Below are 23,445 nucleotides of genomic sequence, written 5' to 3'. Positions count from 1 at the left end.
AACATAATCCAGCCCTCCGCGAGCCCTTGGTCTGCCCCGGTGGTACTGGTAACGAAAAAGGACGGATCGACTCGGTTCTGCGTTGATTACCGAAAATTGAACGCAGTCACCCTCGGCGACGCTTTTCCCATCCCACGCATCGACGACACCTTCGACAGTCTCGCAGGAGCGCGGTATTTTTCCACCCTCGATCTGGCGTCCGGTTACTGGCAGGTGGAGATGACGGAGGAGGATCGGCCAAAAACAGCATTCACCACCCCGATGGGCCTGTTTGAGTTTCGAGTGTTGCCGTTCGGACTCACTAACGCGCCCGCGACGTTCCAGCGGTTGATGGAGTTGGTGATGCGGGGCTTGCAGTGGGAACAGTGCCTGATTTACCTGGACGACGTAATAGTGTTCAGTAGGTCGCTGTCCGAACACTGGTCCAGGCTGCGGGAAGTATTCCAGCGACTGCGAGCAGCCCATCTCAAGCTCAAGCCACGTAAGTGTTACATTGCGCAACGCGAGGTGGGGTACCTCGGACACCGAGTCAGCGAGGCAGGGGTGAGCACCGATCCCGAGAAGGTGCGTGCCGTAGTGGATTGGCCGCGGCCGAGGAACCTGACGGAGATCAGGTCATTCTTGGGACTCGCCACTTATTACCGTCGATTTGTAAAGGGATTCAGTGAGATTGCACGCCCCCTCACCCAACTCACCTCCCCTAAGAACCCCTATCAGTGGTCGGAGGCCTGCCAGACGGCTTTCACCACACTCAAAGACCACCTCACCCACACCCCCACCTTGGCTTTCCCAGATTTCACCACCGATTTTATTTTGGACACTGACGCCTGCAGCAGTGGGCTGGGCGCGGTGCTGTCGCAAGTGCAGGGTGGGACGGAGCGGGTCATCGCGTACGCCAGTCGGACCCTGAGCGGGGCCGAACTGAACTATTGTGTAACCCGTCAGGAACTGTATGCTGTAATTTTCGCGTGTAAACAGTTCCGACCGTACTTGTACGGCAGGAAATGTCGTGTGCGCACCGATCATTATGCACTGCAGTTCCTCCTTACATTCAAGGAACCGCGGGGGCAGATGGCTCGATGGCTGGCGCAGCTGCAGGAGTACAACCTGCAGATCGAGTACCGAGCGGGGCGAACACACGCGGACGCGGACGCCTTGTCAAGACGGCCCGCGGTGCGCGCTGAGACGAGGGAGGGAGACGCCTGCCCGTGCTTCACGGGGGGACGCTGCCGCCAGGCAGCAGAACCCAAGGAGCGCGCGGAAACTAAACTCCCCCCCCCGAGAGAGAGTGTAGTGTGCGCCGCAGGAACCCCTGCAGAAGGAGCCCGGGGACAGACGGATCATCCCACCCCAACCGGGCGGATCCAAGAGGATGTCGGCTGCGCCTTCCCGGGCTTGGACGACGAGCAGCTGCGACAAACCCAGCAGCGGGATCCGGATCTGGCGGCGGTGGAGGCGGCACTGCGAGAGAGGAAGGATGCACTACCAGGGCCCTGGAGCGGTTTGTATGCCCGGTTGTGTGTAGAAAACGGGGTGGTGAGGGAACTGGCCGACGCTGGGCAGCCGGGGTGCATCTGCGTTCCAGCCCATGTGCGACCCCAACTACTACGACTGGTACACGACCACCCGCTCGGGGGCCATGATGGGGAACGGCGCACCCGGGAGACTCTGCGTCGCCAGTATCTCTGGCCTAAATTAGCGCAAGATGTGGCCGCCTGGGTGCAGGGCTGCCGGGCCTGTCAGCAGTGTGGGCAAAAGCCGGCGAGGTACCAGGTACCCCTGAGGCCGTTCCGAGTCAGTCGGACAAATCAGTTGGTCGGAATCGACCTGCAGGGGCCCTTTCCACGATCCCACCGGGGCAACCAATATATTCTTGTAGCGGTGGAGTACTTCACCCGCTACCCCGTGGCGGTGGCTATCCCGGATAAAACAGCCCTCGTAGTGGCCCGGGCCTTCGTGGAAAACTACGTACTTAAGTGCGGGATCCCCGAACGAGTCATTACCGACCAGGGTAGTGAATTCGAGGCCGAACTATTCCAGGCGCTGTGCCGAGAGTTCGGGATCCAGAAGGACCGAACCACGGCATATCACCCCCAGGCAAACGGGATGGTAGAGAGGATGAACCAGACTCTGGCCGGGAAGCTTAAACGCATGGCGGCCGCGAATCAACAGGACTGGGACGAACACCTCCCCTATGCCCTGTTCGCCTACACCACCGCCGTTCACACATCTACAGGACAGACCCCGTTCCTAATGATGTTTGGTCGCGAGTCTCGCCTGCCCGCAGATCTGCTGTTCGGTGTCCCTCCGCCGCAACGGGAGGAAGGGAGCCACCCCGTGGAGCACTTGCTGGAGACCCTGCGAGGGGCCAGGGGCCGAGCCTACCCGCACGGAGAGGCCGCGCACCAGCGGCAAGAGCAGGGCGCCCGACCCCGTATGGAGCCCCCCTTCTACACTGCGGGCTCCGAGGTGTGGCTGTACACTCCCCGCGTCGGTGCCGGACAGGTGGGGAAGCTGACCACCTACTGGCGAGGACCCTGGATTGTGAGACGGCAGATCTCACCATGGACGGTGCTGATTCAGGGAGGAGAGAGGGGCCGGGAGATGGTGGTCAACATCCGCCGACTGAAGCCGTGGCGAGCAGCCCCCGAGTGGGGGAGCCCCGCCGTCCAAGTACCCCGAAACCCCGGGGTCCCCCCACCCCCCGTGCCCGGGGGCCTCGCGCAGTATATGGGCCCCACGGAGCCCCGGGCTCCGAGGGGCCCCGGGCGGGGCCGGGGGCGACGAGGACGGCGACCCTTAAACCCCACCGCCTCTGAGTTTGTTCCCCAGCCCGCAGGTGCCAGAGACCGAGGGGAGCCGTTGGAATGGAGGAGGAGACCACCGCCGGAGCCCCAGGAGACGGAGCCGCCACCCCCGAGGCCAGCCACAAGGGCCGGGCGAATCCCGCGGACCCCGCGGCGATACCTCGTGGGGGCAACCCAGGCGAGGTGCTCCAGTCAACCCGGGACGGGGACTGGCACCCCGGGGGGCTATGTGGTGCCACAGCGACGGGCCGCTCGGCCGAGCCAAGGAGCCGCCCGGCTTCCACCGCCGCACTGCCCCCCATCACCCCCCCCCACATAAACACGCACCCGCACCCACGTAGGGCCTCGTGGTCGGGTCACCTACCCTGAGTTTTCACCCGAGGGCCCCCTAGGGGGGTTACCCCACGGTTTCTCAGGGCCAGGGAATTGGACAGGACCCTTCCCAGGCCAAGTAACACTGCGGCGCCGTGGGCGGATTTGAGATCGCACGACCACGGCGAGCTCAGAGAGCCCCGCAGTTAGAAACGCATACAAACACAAACACGGGTCAGCAAGGCAGATAGCTGGGATCAGGACCCGGGACGACTGATTGGTCGAAAGTTCAAAGGCCGGCGGGATCGCAAAAGAGCGGGAAATCCTAGGCTCAGGATTGGTCGAGAGACCAAGGCGGTCGGGACGGGGGCGCCTAGCCTTTGATGTGAATAGTTTAAAAGAAAACGCAGGGGCAGTAGGGAACTCTCTTCTTCTGGAGTTGGGACACGGGGTCAGCGACGAAGGAGTCATCGGGCGAGCCGCTAGATTGTCTGCAGGACGATCTGAGCGCCGCAAGGTCACCAAGGACTACAGACGGATTCGTGTTGCGCGCCTTACAACACCTCAGAGCGGAGGGTAGGATCCGTAGGAGAGGGTTAGTTCGGGGTAAGGACGAGTAGGAAAGCGGTTTAGCAGAGAGCGCAGCATAGAATAGGGCTACACGGCACCAGAGTGTGGGTTAGAAGCGCCTTGCTGTCCCGCACACACACACGGGTGGCTCGGTTGGTTAGCAAGGGCTAATAAAATCTCGAGCGTAGTAACAAAACCGTGTTGTTGGGTGTTTTTGGAACGTGGTATTAGCGTGCACTGCATTCGCGAGTGTGTGGTCGTTGTACGCATAAAGGCCGTGGTCTCTGTACGATTGTGCGGGTACGGAGGTGTGTGCGTTAACGCCCGGGGAGAGCACTTTTGGTGTGTTGGCGTGACTACGCAGCCGTGTGAGAGGAGAATCGTCCTTGTACGATATTTGTGTTGACGTGCACGCGCGAGTGGGGGAGGGGACGAGTCGTCGTGTCGGCGTGTGCCCCGCTTGCGTGCGCTCGTTACTTGCGTAAGCTCTCGGCGTGCGTAATCGGCGTGCCCAAGGTGCGCGATCGTAACGTGGGCGGCCAGCGCGGCGCAGAGCGGCGCAGGAGTGGGTATCGCGTGTGGAGCTGTATGCGTGTGTGCGCGCACGTTCACGACGTGTGTAACACAGGTGCGCGATCCTAACGTGAGTGGTCAGGGTTGGGTGAGTGCCGTGCAGAGCTGTGTGTGGGTGTGCGCGTGCGTGGTTATCCATGCCTGCTACGCGGACCCGCGGTGGAGGGGAATCCTCGGGTGACGGCTCCCACACCCTGGGTGAGGAGCCTAGCGGCGGTTCGCTTAGCAGCGGGGGGGCGATTGATGATGTTAGTCCGGCCGTTAGTATTATCGAGGGAGGGATCTCGGGGGCTAGCGACCCCCACACAACCCTTTGTCGCTACGCTGCTGACTAAAGGTCTGCCCATTCAATATGAATAATGGGTGCTGTTTGATCATACTCTTAGGTTTTTTCGGTAAAGTCACGTAGGTAAAAATAAAAATAAATAATAAAAATGATAATAGAAATAAAATAATTTTGTTTGATCATATTTCACCGTGCTGGTCAGTGTGGGTTTGTGATTTGGTGGGGGACGACCAACCCAATAACATGCTTAGCATAATCCATCGCTAAAACACTAACATAATTTAATTCGATGAGTATTAGCATAATTAATGCAAATACGCGTAATTTATGTAAATATATTCAGTTCTCCGTGTCCCTTGCAGCCACTCCGTGCTTCCCTGGTGGACGCAGGTTGATGACATCACCCTATATAAGGCCCAGGAGCGCAGGAGGTCCTCACAATGCTGGTGGTGGTCGTGGTTACTAATGGTCCGTGTCGGGTGGTGGGGGGGATTGACGACAACATATTTTAATTACGCGATCTAACCCAACCAAAAATCTACTTTGATTCATTGCGTAATTAAATTTCTCAGCTTTGTGCATCCGTCCTGCGTTGTACGTGCCGTCCCAGGGCGTGAAATAAAGTCTGCCTCAGTGCCGTTAACGTTGTAAACTAAATTAACTTTAATCCTTTACAGTGGTTTCATTTATAAATGTGCATACGTCCTACAGCCGAGTGACCGCACGCACATTGTACATGATACAAGCTCGCAGTTGATACATATTAATGAAGTGATTCTGCGATGGACGGCACCGGGGAATTGAATGGATTTTAGGCAGATGCCAGCTTTATGGGCCTCCTTATGAACAACCGCGGGGCCCCTTGGGACTGTCGGTGGCGGTCGGTGATGAACATCGTCAGGGAAGCGAGGAATCACTGTGCACGGTGAGCATCTCGAAATGAAATGAAGCCACTGAGCAAGCGAGATCATTCATATGCAGCGCTTATGAATGAGGGTGCGAATTTATGCAATTCTGCCACCCCCATTGATTTATAATGACCATCTCTGACTTTCTTCCCACCGTGGCATTGAATATCATGAAGGCAACGGTCCCCATGTTTTACAGAGGGACGGCGAAGGACGGTGATAGCGTGGATGGAGATCTTTTTTAAGGACCTGTTACATAACGCACTTTTAATGCCACCTGAGAAAGACGTTTGAGCCTCTGTTAATGCAAATGTTTAAACTACTGTATACTGTATTTTATTTTATTCATACCGCGTGTTACTCCATACCAACAATTATTGGTAAAACAACTCAGACGTGATACGTTGCTTGACTCATTTGTGTTTTATTATTCGACTAATTAGGTTTTTGTCTTGCAGCTAAATTACTTATTGTAATTGTAAACACGATTTCTGGCAAACGTAGAAAACGCAGTGTATAGGGTAATAGCTTCCAAGTAAGTAATTTATATAAAGCTGCTAAAGTAATAAAGACGTAAAAACGCCCTTTATTCCCCAGTAAAATGGTCACTAATGCGTGAGGCTGTTTGGCCAATTCTGTTAATGAGTATTTGTCTTCATATGGAAGGAAAACTCAGTATACCACGAGCAAACTCATACATACAATGTGGTGAACATTTAAAGATGACTTAAATATCCGCACGGATAGATTTAATAATAATCAATATTAATATCGCCCTCTGGCCACCTCGCAGTCCAAGATCTCGACAAGCCTACAACAACAACAACACCACATGGTATATTCCCAGGCAGCCTCCCATCCTACGACTATCAAGCCTCAAACCCAGCTGAGCTTGAGAAATTTAAACTTGATGTTTTTTTCTCTCCCTGGTATGCAAATCAACGACAAAGCATCACGAAATCTCTGACCGAGTGCCTCCTGAACAAGGCGAGCACCGCTCGGACTGAACCATTAGCACCGTGACGGTAGGGACATTTCACACGAGCAGCTATTTATACACACACACATGCACACACTCTCTCTCACCACAGCCTCTGTTGCCACTAAGTACTCGACTGCACACATCGCTGGCTTGCTGCTCTGTCTCTCTCTACGCCGGTATTCCAGCTCTTCTCCAGCCTGCTGTGTACGGGGTCTACATCATCATCATCGTCGTCTGCTGCTGCCGGAACGCGAAGAGAGTAATGCCGATTACTTGTGGCGTCTATAATAGGCGCCTCTGGCAAAAGCAATATTGGTAATAAATAAAATCAGAGGGCATCTGGTGGGCGAGCTTTGAGTCCTGACCGTTTGGTTTTAAACCGGCAGCAGCTGTGAGCTACAGATGTTTATGTGTGCTACAGATGTTTCTGTGAGCTACAGATGAAATATGTGAGCTACAAATGTATCTGTAATAACAGCACCGAAACCACATCGACCTCCTCACCGAACCGAATCGCAAGATAATCGGGAACAATGGCACAACGAGGCAAATAGAAGAGTGCCAATTGGGTGAACTGAAAACAAAAGTGTTATTTAGTTTGAGTCTGGCATTTGCTGCGCAGAGGCTGACAATTGCATTGTTTAAACATAATATAGTATTTGCGCGTGTGGGTGCTCATTCGACTGCGCGATACAGGACATAGTGGTGGTGGTGGTGTTCGCTGTATTAGTAATAGTCTCGCTGACCATTACAAACAAGCAAGGAGTTCCGTGAGCATGGATGAAAACCAAGAACGCGACCGGGACACCTCGGAGGGAGCCAAATCGGTAACCCGTCAGCTCTCCTCTCCACCACCACACACACGCACGTGTCAGTGAGCATTACGTCTCGCTGTCTACGTTACCACGATCACATCCACCACGAGCTTCGAGCAAATATGCACATCGCGATAACGAGAGAATGCGTTGCTGCTCCTCCCCAGATGGACGTTGTTTTAATGTGGCATGTGTCAAAAGAAATGTTGCCCTGAGACATTGCGACTGACCGTGTTCTGATTTCCCAGTCGCGCATGCATGAGTTGGTTCACGGTATAATGTTTGCGTTTGGACAATTTTACATGGAATAACAAAATGCGGTGGAGTAAATGTGGCATGTGTAAATCCTGATGCCAGCATTAATCATACACGGCGAATCCGAGTGATGGGGATGTTGGGGTTAATTTATGTTGGTTGTAGCCTCATGCGATGGGGGGGGGGGTGGACATTTTTTTGCGTTGTGGTTCTCTTTGATTAACGTGGAATGTTTTAAACTCCAAATATTCTGTTGTAAACTGAAGACTCCTAAATTCCGGCTGTATTTTCTGTATTGTATCCATATGCCACGTACTTCCTGCCTGGAATTTTGGCTCAAGAGTTAAGCTCCAAGCTCAAGTCAGAAATCACGTGAACCCTTGGTTTCGGGAAGCAATGAATAAGACAAAACATGGATGGATTATAGACACAACTCTGATTTAAATGCATGGCAATTAAGTACAGCTCGCAGCTAAGTACAGATAATCTAGTTTGCAACTCTGATTTTTGTATACAGTAGTTAGTGTGTGTATACAGTATATATGTCTTAAGCTTACATATTATTTTGATGGAGAATTTTATGTATTATTTTGCATTCTTATTCTTGAGTGGAAAGTTTATCAGTAACATTTAAATGTGCATGTCTATATTAGTAAGTCAGTGAACGGCTTCAGGAATAGCCCTAATGAATATCTGAAATGCCGGAAAATGCTTGAAGCCAGCAGTGCCGTACTGCAGTTCGTGTTCCATTTGTTTACACGCTTTTATTTAACTCATTCTGTCTGTTGTATCCTCAAATCTTGTAACTCAATTTTAACCCACTTCCCAATGTGGTATCGACTCCAAACTTGGTATACTTATGTCATACTGATGACAATGCCATATTCTATCATAAAAAAGAAACACATTTTTTTTTAAACAATCTTTTTACACGCTTTCTATGAACTCACTCTGTCTGTTGTTGTTGTCGTATCCTCAAATCTTGTAACTACATTTGAACCCACTTCCCAATGTGGTATCGACTGCAAACTTAGTATACTTATGTCATACTGATGACAATACCATAGTCTATCATAAAAATAAACAAAACATTTTTAAACAATCTTCTTACACGCTTTCTATGAACTCAATCTGTTGTTGTCGTATTCTCAATCTTATAACTCAATTTTAACCCACTTCCCAATGTGGTATCGACTGGAAACTTGGTATAATTATGTCATACTGATGACAATACTATATTCTATTAAAAAAAGTATTTTTAAACATTCATTTTTATATGTTATATGTTTCGGCTTGGGTCTAATTGTCCACGTTCAACTGACGTTGGCTGTAAATCACCACGGTCCCTTACGTTATGGCAAGCTTCGTGGCCACTTCCCGGAGTCGAGGAGTTCTGCCATTACGAGTAGGGTACATTTCATTAAAGCGTGTTTTTTAATAAGTTTTTTTTTAATTTTACTTTTATCTAGGGATAAACTAAAGTAGTCAAGCACTCTGATATGTCAGCTGCAGGATTGCACGATACACGTCCACAGCTCCCTGCATACCATGATGTTGAACTCTCTATTTGCTGGTAACCCTTAGTAGGATGTGTTCCTTTTCAGCGTCAAACTCTGTGGGAGACATTAATTGGGCACATTGATTATGGCGAACAAAACATTTAGGAGTTAACAGGAGACTTAAAGCAATTTAGAACTTTAGGCTGCTGCCTAATGAATGACACCTATCACTCTGGGACATCATTTGAGGGTCTACATTTTAAAATTCCAGTTCTTGTATATTTAAATTTGTATGCATAGAGTTGACTGCATTTGTGCAATTTTTTTGTTGCATCGTAGCCATTTTAAATCAAGATCATAAATGCATTTTGTGAACCCTCCTAATTGGTCTGTCAATGTGGCACAAGTACCCCCAGCGTCAAAAACAGATGCAGTTGTTTTGTCGTAACCTGCATTAGCGGCTCTGCGCCAAATGAACGGCTGCTTTTGTTGCGTTATTGTTGAAAAAGGTGACCAGTACTGGCCGCGTGACATGCAATCATGGGGATGTTTGACCAGCTGCGTGTGCCTGTTTACATTAGCTCATTCATTGACTGCCATGGCTATAGTGAGCCCAGAGACTTAAGGGAAGGGCTGCCATGTGCTGTAAAACGGCAGAATTAACATTGGTCATTTGTCTCATTAGTTATTATCACTGGCCTTTTAACTGGCAAGAAATAAAATGCAAGCAAAGTTTCAACGCGTTTTAAAATCTGCGTTTCGTTCGTAAAAACATGCACAACGCAGTTTATTGTGATACGCAATGGGCAGAGAAAATGTTAATTTTTTGTTTCATTTTTCAAAAGTCTTGAAATGCAGTGGCATTTTATAGACAATATATTTGTAGTTGTTGAAATCCTGACCTTTGCAATTTTTATAAAGATTTGTTCTGAAAGGGTGCTATAAAATATTCAAAATGCAGAAGTAAATGTCGCTGTTTTCATTGCTTTGTCACTGTGCCTTTAGTGCACACTGAAAGTCTAAAAAAGAAACCTGAAAGCTTTTTTAAATAAAATCATTATTACGGTTCAAAATAAACCATTCGTCAGGAAGGTGTGGTTCTGAAAATACAGTTGACATTGGAATACAAAGTATAACTCAAATCATGACATTTGTATATTTCGTTTTAACTTGGTCTGAACAGCCACCATTAAAGTCTAAATGCATGAGTAAATACAATATTTCCATTTTGTTGTCATTGTTGATTTATTACCCATGAAGAGTATAAAAATTATTTGAAAGCTTTTTTAATCATTTAGCTATTAGGGTACAAAATAAGCCATTTGTCATAGTGTGACATAAAACATCCTCTGCATTTCTACTGACAATCACGTTGATTATATCTTGACGAAATTTTAAGTTAACACTACTACATTCAAATATTTATTATTGACATGTCTAAATCAGTCAAGTTTTCAAATAGTGTTGTGGTACAATTGTGCAGAATGTGTCATTCGGTTACATTTCCTTGATACACTGATTTATTTTCTGGTGTGGGGCTCACGACCGTGTCTCAGTCTCCGCAGGATGTCCATGCCAGTGACAGGGAGGCATTGTTCCCTCGAGAGGTTGAGGGTGAGGACTCGAGAGGGGGGACAAGTGATCTGCCCTCCGCCAGTCTGAATGTCCTTAACTCCATCATAGGGGCAGGTATAATAGGTGAGTGGTGTTCCAAACACTCTGTGCACTTTATGACACCGAGAAAAAAAGATAAAATGTGAACATCATCAAAAAAGTGGAATTGGTCGTTGGAAGAAAATTGGTAGACCTTTTATGAAATGCTCACATGAAATAATACCTCAATCCTGGGAGATGTTTCAATCATTTTTATATTAAATAGGAAAGGCTGACTTGAATAATTGCAAACCATTCACTCTCAAGTAAATACATTGTTTACAAAGATTGTTGGGAACAGAATAATGAACTATTTAGAGGCCAACCAACCATAGGAGCAAGCTATATTTAGGAAAATGTTCTACCATTGTCCACATACATACTGTCATATGCTGGAAAACAGAAATGAATATCAATTACTACAATGCTTAGCTTTTGCAGATAATCGAAAGCGATCGACTAGGAAATTGACGCAGTCACCCAAGCTCTAATAAACCAAGATCTCAAAAAAATATGTGAGGGATGGCAACGAACTGGAGAAGTGTTCATCCAGCAGTGGGTAGAACATGACTTATTTAATTACACTGGCACAGAGGTCGGTGCACTGTTCTATAAATTTGGTGACCTGCATTGGATTATTGGCCACAGCCAACGTTAGTGGCGAGCAATATTGCCTTCCTTCACCCACCCATTCTGACCAGCATGGTGAAGTTAGGTCAAACAAATCCCCATGACTGACATAGCATGGGCAGGCTTCATCCAGAATTGCATTGACAAAGAGCTTTAAAGTACAAACATATTATGCTGCATATGCTGTACTTTTGATTTCAAGTTTACATTGACATCATTTAAAAACTATAAAAAATATCTAAAACATAATTTAATATATCCTACATATAAATAAACACTTGTTTAGCTATGCGACTCTCTGGTGCCTAAATTAAGACTGAGATGTCACGGAACAGAGAACTGTAAATTGCGGCCCAATTCCATGGTTGATCGTAATAATAACAATATTGATTAACACAACACGTTCCGTCTGAGTGCGCAGGATTGCCCTATGCCTTGAAGCAGGCAGGATTCCCTCTGGGTCTATTGCTTCTCGTGGTGGTGGCCTATGTCACAGGTGACACGCGTGGTCATGTACACACATACCGCCATATATAAGTTGTACTGCTGTCTGCTGTCCGCACCTACTTCTTTACCGTACCTCTGATTAGCACGGTTGGCTACATACCGTGCAAAATAATGTTTGGCTCCACAGGTTGCAACACCCTGTTTTGTGCATGGTGATCCCCCTATCGACCTAGGCTGAAACTTACTTAGCTTCTGAGATCTGTCAAGATTTGGTGCATTGTGGGTCACTTGGTCATAATACACACGTTATGTTTATAAACAGTAAACTGTATTGTACTGAGTGGTTAAAAGCAACACAACGTGCCATTGTGTTGAAATTCTAGGAATGCATCATGTGATGCACGTTGGAACGGTCAGTGTCTTAATGTGCAGCTCAAGCGCGTGCCCCCTCCTCCCCCCCCTCCCCCCCGTTCTGTACAGATTACTCCATCATCTTGCTCATCAAGTCCGGCTCTCTCTCTGGCACCACCACGTACCAATCACTGGTGCACAGCACGTTTGGTTACTTCGGCTACATAGTGCTGTCCCTACTGCAGTTCACCTACCCATTCATTGGTGAGGACTCCCCTCTGCATCGTGTATGGTTCCTTGCTTGTTTAACTTACACCGAACTCCTTTTTATCCATGGAGATCCGACGGAACAATATTGCGGATCCTGTTATCCACAGTTTTACTTTTAATTTTACTCCACCTATTCTGCGGATAAACATGGGTAATAGGATGAATCTGCCGCTAGACTTCTCTTATTCGCAAAGATACAAAGCCATCTTGCGAAGTTGGATGAAAAAGCTTCAGATAATGCGACTAGAGCATAGATTATAGGAGTTTTTACAGACCCTACAGCTGCCGCGGATTATAGGAATTCTGTATTTTGATGAAAAAAACTCACAAGCTAAGATACGTTGGCGAGTGTCCGTTTTAATACATTTTTGGTTAACGTCCCCATATTGATTTGAAGCTTTCGTGACTGCAGGAATCCATATTCTTTGGTTCTTTGGATAAAGTCACGTAGGTAGAAGAAATAATAGATCACGACGTTTCGATCGCCACACAAGCAATCGTCTTCAGGTGGGAGAGAGAAACAGGCTGCTGAAACGTGTGTGGGTGTGCCTCGGAGTGTGTCTCTCTCTCCTTCCCTCTATGTGGTGTTTTCCCTCGTTTTGTTTCCCTCGTTTTCTAACGAGCTGGATGTCTCACTAGCACAGCCACCGTTGTGTTGGCTCGTTTACATTGACATGCTAATCTCTCACAATACAATGGCCACCTCCTCAGCTTTCCCACTCGCTTTCTCTAGCCCCCACCCTCTGCCCGAAGTGGCAACCCCCCTCTCGACTATATATATAAGGACTTGTTTCAGCAGCCTGTTTCTTTCTCCCACCTGAAGACGATTGCTTGTGTGGCGATCGAAACGTCGTGATCTATTATTTTTTCTACCGACGTGACTTTACCGAAAGAACCAAAGAGAATGTCCCCATGTCTCCATTACAAAATACCTGTGCAGATACTTGCTCAACATTTCAACCTAGCTCACAGTCCAGTGGTGGCGACAGGGTTACTGGAGAATGTTATACTCTCGCGCTTCATGTACATTTAATGTACCTATACTCTTTGGTTCTTTCGGTAAAGTCACGTGGGAATAAAATAAATTAAATAACGACGTTTCGGGCGCAACACAAGCATCCGTCATCAGGTGGGACAACCACAGCAAGAAACAATTTAATGTACCTCTTTTAATTTTCACGTAATTTTCACGCACCACATGTATGCATTAAAAATAAATAAAAACTGTGAAGCAAAAAACATAATTGGCTAAATGTTATTGTTGTAATGGTGTTATTTAGCATTCTGTGCTCCCTTAGGGCTATATACTCCTTACCAATGTACATCATTATATTTGTTACTGATATTGCATGCAATTGAGGTCAAGGCGGAACTGGTATGGATGTTTTTCAGCGATGGTGAGCTACAATGTCATAACTGGTGATACACTAACAAAGGTGTTTGAACGGATTCCAGGAGGTAAGGCCACTGATTCACTAATTTATTTCAAAATACACAAGCACAGCTTTATATTATTGCCACTTAGACCATACATACTCATCTATTGCATGAAGCATCTTGATATGCATGTGTAGCAAGCTGGGCCATGCTACTACTAAGAACATTGTAAAACAATGGTGTGTGTGTGCTTGTTGGTATTCCTAAATAAGTGTCCTTATGTCAATCCATTACTGAATGACCTTAGTTCTAACAGCAATAGTCCATTCAGGATCAATTAATTTTCACAAGAGCAAACTATGGTTACCAAAGCTGCATGTGTGGTATTTTAAGTGCAGAGCACTTACATTATTGCGTGCAGAATGCTTACATTCCCTCAATTCTGCCCGCTTGATTGACAGCAGCTTGAATCAATATCTCTGCCATATATTACGGAGCACCGTGAAGCACATGTTTACTTGCCAAAATCAAACGGATCTATGCAAGCAAGGTTTTGACTGTAGCTTTCCATATGATAACATTAATTAACGTTATTTACAGACTTTCAGTCTGCAGAGTGTGCTGCAAAAATAATCCTTGCAGGCTCTTGCATGCAGCTGAATCAATGTACGATTTTCTTTCTTGTGGAATCAGTGGGTGCGGAGCATGTCCTGGCAAACAGATATTTCATAATCTTCCTCACCTCGGTGTTTTGCACCCTGCCACTATCCCTTTTTCGCGATGTGGCCAAGTTGGGAAAGGTATGAACGACACTCACCCCCACGCTGATGACACTCGCCAACACTTGCAACTCAGGATGGCACTTTAGTGGCCCAATTCTCAGCAGGCTAATGTCCTTTAAGAAGGAGAAAACTTTAACTTTAATTTATATCCAATGACAATTTTGTAAAACATGGCAATGTTATACATTTCTTGCCATCACAGCTTTCACGCGGGTATGTCCAAACTCATCTTTCCAGTATTCTCACAGCACTCTGCAACACTGCTTCACAACAACCTTACCCCCTTCCACACGCTCAGCACCAAGATCCTCGTTACCCTCACACAATGCTTGCCAGGCACTTTCATATCGCCTCCGAAGTCTCTCTTGTTAACGTTTACACTTATCCCATTTATGCATAAATATACTGGTGCAAAAATGCACCCTCCTGTCTGTCTTCTAAATATGAATTAATAATTCTGCTACACTACCCTGAATCCAAGCGTTTGTTGCGAGCAGGGACTAGCTTTGTTTTCTTCATGCTGTGGAACTGATCAATATTAATTAACGTTTTTTATACACTTAATCTCTTTGTTTTACGACATTTCTATAGTATTAGCATTTTCAGTGATCTAAATCATATACAAAAATCTCAAACGTAAAAATCAATTGATAGGCCCACATTTTGAATATGAAAAATTCGAAGAAAATAACAAAACGACAATAAAAACATAACTGGCTTGTCAGAACTGTTGCTCAGAATGTATAAAATGCACCATAATGCATCCATAACGGAGTACTGTACTTGTTTTATATCATGATGATAAATATTTCGGGGCATGAATGGTGTAATATTTCTACAGGTGTCTCTGATTTCAGTGTTCTTCACACTCTTCATCCTAATTGTGGTGGTTGTGCGAGCATTCACACTGGGACCACAAATGTAAGTCTGGCACCAGTGACTGACATTTTCATTTTACTGTTTCATACACATAATTGCCAAATGCACTCAAAAAGGCGTTGCTGTTTTTAAAGCTATATGACTCACCGAATACGACAACGTTTTAACTTCAATGACAGTCTTGATTACTGTATTTTCAAGTTGCAAATTGCAAATGTACTTACATTACATGCTGTCTTAAAGAACATACATTTTTATTTATATAGATTTTTGAGATCCTGTTGTAGTAAAATGCTCAATAAATAAAAATTGTTTGCCATGCTTTTATAAGTGAATTTTGTGGTCAACATGAGGTGTTCTCAAAAAGTACATTGACGTCATCCCGAGATTGTTGAGTGAAAGAATATAGCTTCGAAACAGAGCATACAAAGCCATTAGGCTTATTAAGTAAATTGGGAAGTACATTGTCAATTTCTGTCATCTCTCCGAGCTAAGGTAAATGGAAAACCATTGCTGGATTTTTTCCAAAACCATAATTATACAAAAACGCCTCTTTGTTGAGATTGTACACAATACCACATCCCCAATTGTAAGCCATGGCATTAAATAAAATAATATGCAATGATTCATGCTGACAGCATAAATGCTTTTCCTGTACTGCATATTTGTTCACAGCTGTGCACAGCGGCAGTGCCAGATTAATTTATGCGTGGGTTGGAAATGGATTTAACCTAAAGAGAAATGCAAGTGCCATGCCCTGATACTGTCTGTGATGTGCATTACGAGACTTGTTACCAATCTCAGTTGCAAGTTCTAGCTGTTTCTGTGCCTTTTTTTAAAGTCCTGCTTCCATGAATGCTTGGACTTTTGCGCAGCCAAATGTGGTGCAGGCAGTGGGCATCATGGCTTTTGGTGAGTACAAGTAAACTTTGATATGAGCTGAAAAACATATACAATGTATCATCGTCCTGGTCCATTTTGTGAGCATAATAAAATATCAATCACAATTGCACTACACACGACTCCATTGAGCATATGACCAAATCACCCACAAAACACCCAATCTCGTGATATCTTGGAAGCTAAGCAGAGTTTGAGCTTGTTTAGTATTTTTATGGGTAACCACTGCATAAAACAGGTGTTATAGATGTTTGCAATGCTATATCAGTGCCGTAGAATACAATGTTGTACTGCAACTATGTGCTTCCATGTCTATACTGCCTGCCTACATTGACCAGCGTGGTGAAGTATGGTATAATAACCCCACGACCCACACGGCATGGGGAGGCCCTCATCCAGCAGTGGAATGACAAAAGGGCTGTCTAATGCACATACGAATATAATTGTCCCAAGAATTCCATCTATGTATATGAGAGTATAATAATTGCCTGTACAGAGCATTACAGTATTTGGGTAGCACTTTATTGAATTGGTCCCTTTGAGATAGCTTTCTACGGTACATTATTCCATTCAACGCTTCACCTGCTGCAAATGCTATGTGCTTGGGAGAGGCGAAAGTAATGACCGTGTGGTATTCTCCATGGTATTCCCTACTTAGCTTTCATTTGCCACCACAACACTTTCATCATCTACGGCTCGCTGGAGCAGCCCTCACTCAGCAACTGGTCCCGCGTGACGCACGTGTCGGTGCTGAGCGCTCTCATCATCAGCCTTATCCTCGCGGCGTGTGGCTATGCCACGTTCACGGGATTCACACAAGGTACTGTGCAATTAAACTCGCTCATCAGCTCGGGTTGCCTCGAAACAGCCATACTACTGTGTATCACTCTTCTATTGCTACGACCTTGGTTGCTGCGTGAACTTCACTCATTTATACCTCCAAGTTCAGGATTCGGTCTAACAAATAATTTGGTGATGCTGCTGCGTTGGCAGCACATATAACAAAAAACTCAACACACATTGTCTATAATTGGACTACGTTTCAGATAAAAATGTAATGAAACTATTTTTATGTTATCAGTTAAGACCCACTGAGCTGTATAGCTCTTTTTCAAAAGTAACCTGACCACAAATGATAGCTCAACAAAGTGCCTGATCATGTGGAAATGTATAGCAGCCAAATACTCTAACCGCATGTTTCTAAATGTGGGGGGAAAAACTGGAGGACCTGGAGAAAAATCCACACGACCACAGAGATATATACAAACTCCAAATCAGGGTCGGGATTGAACCCACGGCCTCCTGTATACCAGGCGAGGTCATTAATATCTCGCCACTGGCACCTCACCACTTTGGCGCCCCCCGACCCTGATGCCTGTATATTGGAGTTACATGTTGTCCTCGTGGTCGTCTGGATTTTTCTCGGGGTTCTTTGTGTTTTCCCTCCACATTTAAAAACAAGCCTTTTAGAGTATTTGGGTGTTATAAATTAGCACATGATAAGCCACTGTTGCTATCATTTGTGGCCAGGTCGCTTCTGAAAAGAGCTACAGTTGATCATCGATTATCCGGCGCGTGATTATCCTGCTGTTTCCAATATTATCGGGCGGTCCCAAACCAATCCGGCGAAACCGGTAAAACCGCTCCAAAGGCTGTAACCAGTCCGGCGATCGGCACAATGTGCGTGACAAAAGTAGCTATGCTTGATTCAGTGTTAAATATATAGAGTACAATATACACTACATACAGCTTCATGAAAATACAGCACTATATACATTTTTCATGACTAATAACTACAGTAATAAAAACTGAAAATATAAAGTGAGATCCGGCGAAAAATGCGTGTAATTCTGCATTCGCCCAAGCACCAGTCTAAAAGCTGCATCGGACCGGCGATCTTCAAACACATCGAGTTGTTGAAATAAGAGCGTAGTACGTACATCACCCTATACATAGTCTTTGAGATTTGGAGTGGTAAGTACGGCACAGTAAATCCATTAACTTTTTACAGTATTTTGTCTATTTTTATGTTTATACCATAGCACACACCGGTGTGTTGGAGAGCAAAGCCACAACATTTACAATCTGAATACGACGTTTCGCCAGTAATTACAAATAGCTTCATCAGGCGACAGCCAGATTTAGTGACCAATATCCAACTATATCCAACTAACAATATCCAACTAACTAACAATATCCAACTAGCTTAATCAGGCCTGATGAAGATAGTTGTAATTACTTTTCTCTCCAACACACCGGTGTGCTGTACTAGTAACGATTTGGCGTGTTCTGTTTACGTGACAAACCTTACTAATTGAGTGTGTCGGGTGGTGGCGGGTTTAACGACACATTTATATATTTACGCGATCTAACCCAAAAAACCTGTATTATGGATATTGGTCGCAAAAATCTTACGTGTTAATATCATCCATATATATCGAACTATATTTACGTGGTCTCAAGCAAAAAAACATTCATATTACCGTTATTATTATAGTCAATAGAAATCGGAAATGTGAATTTTAAAGGTGACATGTAAATGTGCAGCACTGCAATTCCTTGCTCACGCAAACTGCTGATGGAAGGGCCTCCAGTGGAGGGAAGGGAGCTCTAGAGATTCTACAATATAGCGTATAAGGTCCGCAAAAACGTATTGTCGGCTTTACAAATTAGCGTGACATCGTGATATTATCGTTGAATTATTTCCGTTTTCATATTTGATTAACTTACAGGTGTATTTCTGAAATCCTGTAACAAATATAAAGCACAAGAATAAATACATAAATATGACCCATTGTTTTGCTAAATATGTTTGGGCGCAATTGGCGGCACGGTCGTTATATGACGTCATAGTTAAATTAATTATTTCGCAATTCTGCGTAAATAACAGCATGTGCGTTCTAGACATAATGCATATAAAGTAAAGTCTCTGATTACAGCTCGTATGGCAGGCAGGCTTATGTTGTGTGAACTGCAGTTGAAGGACTGGATGCACGGCAAAGCACAACAATCCGAAAATTGTGAAATACAATTATATAGTTGTGGAAAATATTCACGATAATGGTGATATTGTGAACATAACGGCCGCAAACGTGATATCACGGCAAATCATCACCAGCACACGGCAAACTAGAGAACACCTACCAGTCGTGTTAGTGCCACTCTCGGGCTCTGTACTTTACATTCAATTATTCTTTTGAAATACAAGATATGGGTGCGGGCAAGTAGGCCACACAGAGAATTATATTCCAAGCACTCAGTGGCAGAGCTTCACAAAAGAGACACTTTGCTTAAAAGCTTTCAACATTGATACATGTTCCTGCTGGGTATTTACAACAGCCGCTGGCTCAGAAACACAATTTTTTGTTCATTAAATTAGTCACGAAGGTGCAATTAAGAAGCAGACGGCTGCTGTGTTGAGGCAGGATAACAGACACATTGTTTTATTGATATTTAATTTCATCTTATAACTTAACATATACAAAATGCAACTAGGAAACATGGTAACGTATTGTACATGTTAAATTCGGCATGGAGTACCGCATACTATGATTACTATCAAATGGTATAATCCATTGAGAGTATTTATTTATAGTTGTTTAACTAATGAAACAAGATCAAGACGTCATCATGGACAGCAAACCTTACAAAGGCTTTTACCCTCTGCCAGAACTAATTCAGTTTAAATCATTTTCTACGTCAAGTGCCAGAAATGAGAATTCACAAGGCAGCATTTTAAATATATTTTTATTCCCAGAGGAAAACCGCTACTAAATTGTATGCTTTTGCCCTCCCATTTCATCCACAGGAGATATTTTCGAGAATTACTGCAAAAACGATGACCTGGTTACAGCAGGCCGCTTCTGCTACGCGCTGAGCATACTACTCACATTTCCCATTGAGTGTTTTGTTACCAGAGAGGTGAGCTTTTCACATCCATATATTTGCACACATAACACACTTGCTGTTGTACAGCATCTGAAACATAGACATTCATGATTTGGTGAGTTACTCTTGTGAATTCTAATTGTGTTCTCACATTAATGGAAAGATGGACTGTAGCACAAATAAACAGTTGTCAAGTCAATGTATTTAGCTAGAAAAATCCAAAAATCAAGATGATTTAAAGCAGAGCCCGAAAATTATGGCCTGGAGATTCATTGATTGCATTCACAGGGCACAGCCAGCCTCAAGTTCTATATTCTTTTAAGCTCATGCTAAATATATATGATCCACATAATCAATTAGCCCAGTAATTTGCCTTCTGTAGTGTCACACAAGCTGATAGTGAGCAAACCCACTTCTGCTTACTTAGCTATAAATAAAATCACTTACACATTTAAGCCTATGTCAAATCACTCATAATGTACATGATCTTGTCAGATCTCAGAAGCACGACCATGATCAAAAGACGTGTAAATAGATGTTGTCAGCAGGAGGACACAGTAGCAACGTCCATTGCGCTGCGCTCCCTCCACCATCACCAACCCACATTGACCAGCGTGGTGAATTATGGCCAAATAACCCTCACTGCCCAGAAGGCTTGGGGAGACCCTCGTCCAGCAGAGGATTAACAAAATGGGCTGTTTATGTAGATGTGATTCTCTGCAGAAACTCAATATAAAGACAGGTATAGATGATGACGTTATACATAACCCAGGCACTGCTGCGACAGAGTACTTTACTCACGATCAGGAGGTGGCGAATCCAAATATTGGTTGGAAGTCAACTTTGCCAACCATCTTTCTTGCATATTAGGTCAATAAAATAAGTACCACATTGTGGGAAGTCAACAGTGGTTGTGTCCTATGGATTGACCGACCCACACATACTCTTTGCGAAATTTCCACCATTGGCTTCGTGCCCGCATGGGAATTGAGCTGGGAGATTACTTGCACTTTTTGACTTCACATTGTATTCAAAACAGAACCATGTAACCACCAGTGGTGCCTCAGACACATGCACTACTTTGAAACTCGCAGTTCGTGCTGCAGTGCCAGGCAGGGATGGATAATGTGCGACTTTCCCCAGGTGTTTGAGAACGTGTTCTTTGCGTCGGCCCCGTGGAGCCGCGTGCGACACACGATCGTCACGGTGGTGATTGTGGCAGCGGCCATGGCTGCCTCCATCTCCACAGACTGCTTGGGCATTGTGCTGGAGCTCAATGTGAGGTTTAACAAATACAATACACAGAAAACAAACTCAGTGATGTTGGGGATGAACATTGTGGACCATATTATCTGGGCTGTTTTCTGCAAATTACTCCACTTATACATGAGCAAATCACAGATAAACCTGGATATTTTGAAGAATGATGGCACAGATAGTTTTTGCAGACCACACAGCTCTGCTTACAGATTTGGGTCCAGATTTGCATACTTGCCAACAATTAGACAGGTATGACGTAATACGTTAATTGCATCTGAGTGGATATTTTAGTAAACGAGAGAGCCAGACCATGATGGGACACGAGGACATGGGTTTGGGACGCCCTGCAGTTGCATATGGAGCTGTACGGCATATCGCCATGACCAAGCGCCTGACATTTGTCCACGTGGACAGGGCGTGCTGTGTGCCTCGCCACTGGTCTTCATTCTGCCCGCGGCGTGCTACCTGCGTCTTTCATCCGAGCCGTGGTACAACCCAAACCGCTTGCTGTCAGCCGTCCTGCTGCTGTGCGGGATGGCTATCATGGGAGTGGGGCTGGTCATGGCCCTGCTGCACCAACAGACCTGCACACATGGCCAGGAGATGTTCTACTGCACATCGCTAAACATCACCACCCTGCACGGCCACAATGTCACCTTCCCCAGCAGCACTGTGGCTGGGTTGTGGACATGAGGATTGCTTCGTCAATAAATTAGTGTACAGTGCTGTAGTCCTCAATAGAAAAGTGCTAGTTTTGTTTTCTTTCCTACCTAATGTTGTAGTTAGTGTTGTATTTTTGACCATTACAATGTATGCTATGCTTTGACGTACTGCCTATAATATTTAACGGTATATTTCCAGGACTGTGTTTGCGCCATGATTTAATATCGAGTTCCAGGCAAATCTTTGATTTTCAAAAACATTCAACTGAAAAGTATTGAAATACTTTACACCAACTTTACATGACTTATTCAATTTCAAATGAGTGTGATGTAATTTTTCGATTTGTTTTAAAAGGTTCCTAGCATCTGACAGTATCTAATTTGTAGAGATATGATTAAAACAGTAAACATAAAACAGTTAATATAATTAAAGTGGGTGTATGAGTATGTTGGATTCCACTCAAGTAATTTAATAATTTATTTATTTTGCACGTTATGTACAGTACTTTGTGTTGCTTAAGTGATGCAGTATTCCATTGCGATTCTATTCATGGTCAAAACCAAATATCTCAAATACAATAGTATATTTTAAATCACAATTACTGCGCATGTAGTCATTTCAATGTTGAGGAATATGGTAACTATAGTACACGTTCAAGAGGCCCTACTTGTAAGTGCATTAATAGATTATACTGTTACAATAAACACTGCATTCAGGAAAAAACATCTGCCTTTTTATTTAATGCTGTACCACTGCACCTGTACATAGTCTGAATTATGGTTGGTGAGGCTCCGGCTCCAGAGCTCAGGAAGATTTTGAGGCCCCAGAGCAGAGCATGGCAGTTGTCTATGTTGTGCTCCGAAGCCAAAATCAATCGAGCTGGCCTCAATGGAGCCGGAGCCGAGTTGGATTTGGGGTCACTGTAGCCCAGAGGTCGCAACCGGGTACCCGATACCCGTACCCTACCCGATACCCGGCAACCCGTACCCGGGCGGGTACGGGTAGCCGTTTGCGACCCTGGTGCGGCCGGGTACGGGTAGGCCGTGAGTCACTGGTGAGTAGCCGTTTGTCACTCATTTCGGGTAGGGTACGGGTAGGGAACGGCTACCCGGCCGGGTACGGGTACCCATTTGCGACCCTGGTGCGGCCGGGTACGGGTAAGGAATCAAAACCCGTTTGCGACCTCTGCTGTAGCCGGAGCTGAGCTGAGGCTGGGGGTCATTGGAAACCTCCAGAGCTGAGAGTTGAGCTGAAGCTGATGGATCTGGAGCATCTCCACTACAGGTATTTCCTTTTTGTACTGTTATGTAAAAACCATAGCTTCTTCAGTTTAAGTAG

At 45.3% G+C, this 23,445-nt stretch overlaps 2 protein-coding genes across 2 annotated transcripts; both read left to right on the top strand.

Moving 5' to 3' along the window:
- The first annotated feature begins 7,137 nt into the window (after positions 1–7,137).
- On the top strand, positions 7,138–12,477 carry LOC144947101 (putative sodium-coupled neutral amino acid transporter 11). The gene is made up of 5 exons (XM_078876307.1): positions 7,138–7,265; positions 10,564–10,705; positions 11,712–11,786; positions 12,218–12,375; positions 12,466–12,477. Exons 1-5 carry the CDS (start codon positions 7,215–7,217, stop codon positions 12,475–12,477), a joined length of 438 nt encoding a protein of 145 aa, XP_078732433.1. The 5' UTR covers positions 7,138–7,214.
- Positions 12,478–13,752: 1,275 nt separating this feature from the next.
- Positions 13,753–22,818, top strand: LOC144937828 (putative sodium-coupled neutral amino acid transporter 11). Its single transcript, XM_078865332.1, has 8 exons — positions 13,753–13,816; positions 14,429–14,535; positions 15,359–15,438; positions 16,238–16,308; positions 16,955–17,116; positions 20,105–20,217; positions 21,328–21,462; positions 21,859–22,818. Exons 1-8 carry the CDS (start codon positions 13,753–13,755, stop codon positions 22,135–22,137), a joined length of 1,011 nt encoding a protein of 336 aa, XP_078721458.1. The 3' UTR covers positions 22,138–22,818.
- The last annotated feature ends 627 nt before the right edge of the window (positions 22,819–23,445 follow it).

The sequence above is a fragment of the Lampetra fluviatilis genome, chromosome 2 (assembly GCF_964198595.1).
Source record: "Lampetra fluviatilis chromosome 2, kcLamFluv1.1, whole genome shotgun sequence".
Lineage (NCBI taxonomy): Eukaryota > Metazoa > Chordata > Hyperoartia > Petromyzontiformes > Petromyzontidae > Lampetra > Lampetra fluviatilis.
This window is presented reverse-complemented; position numbering and strand designations above follow the sequence as displayed.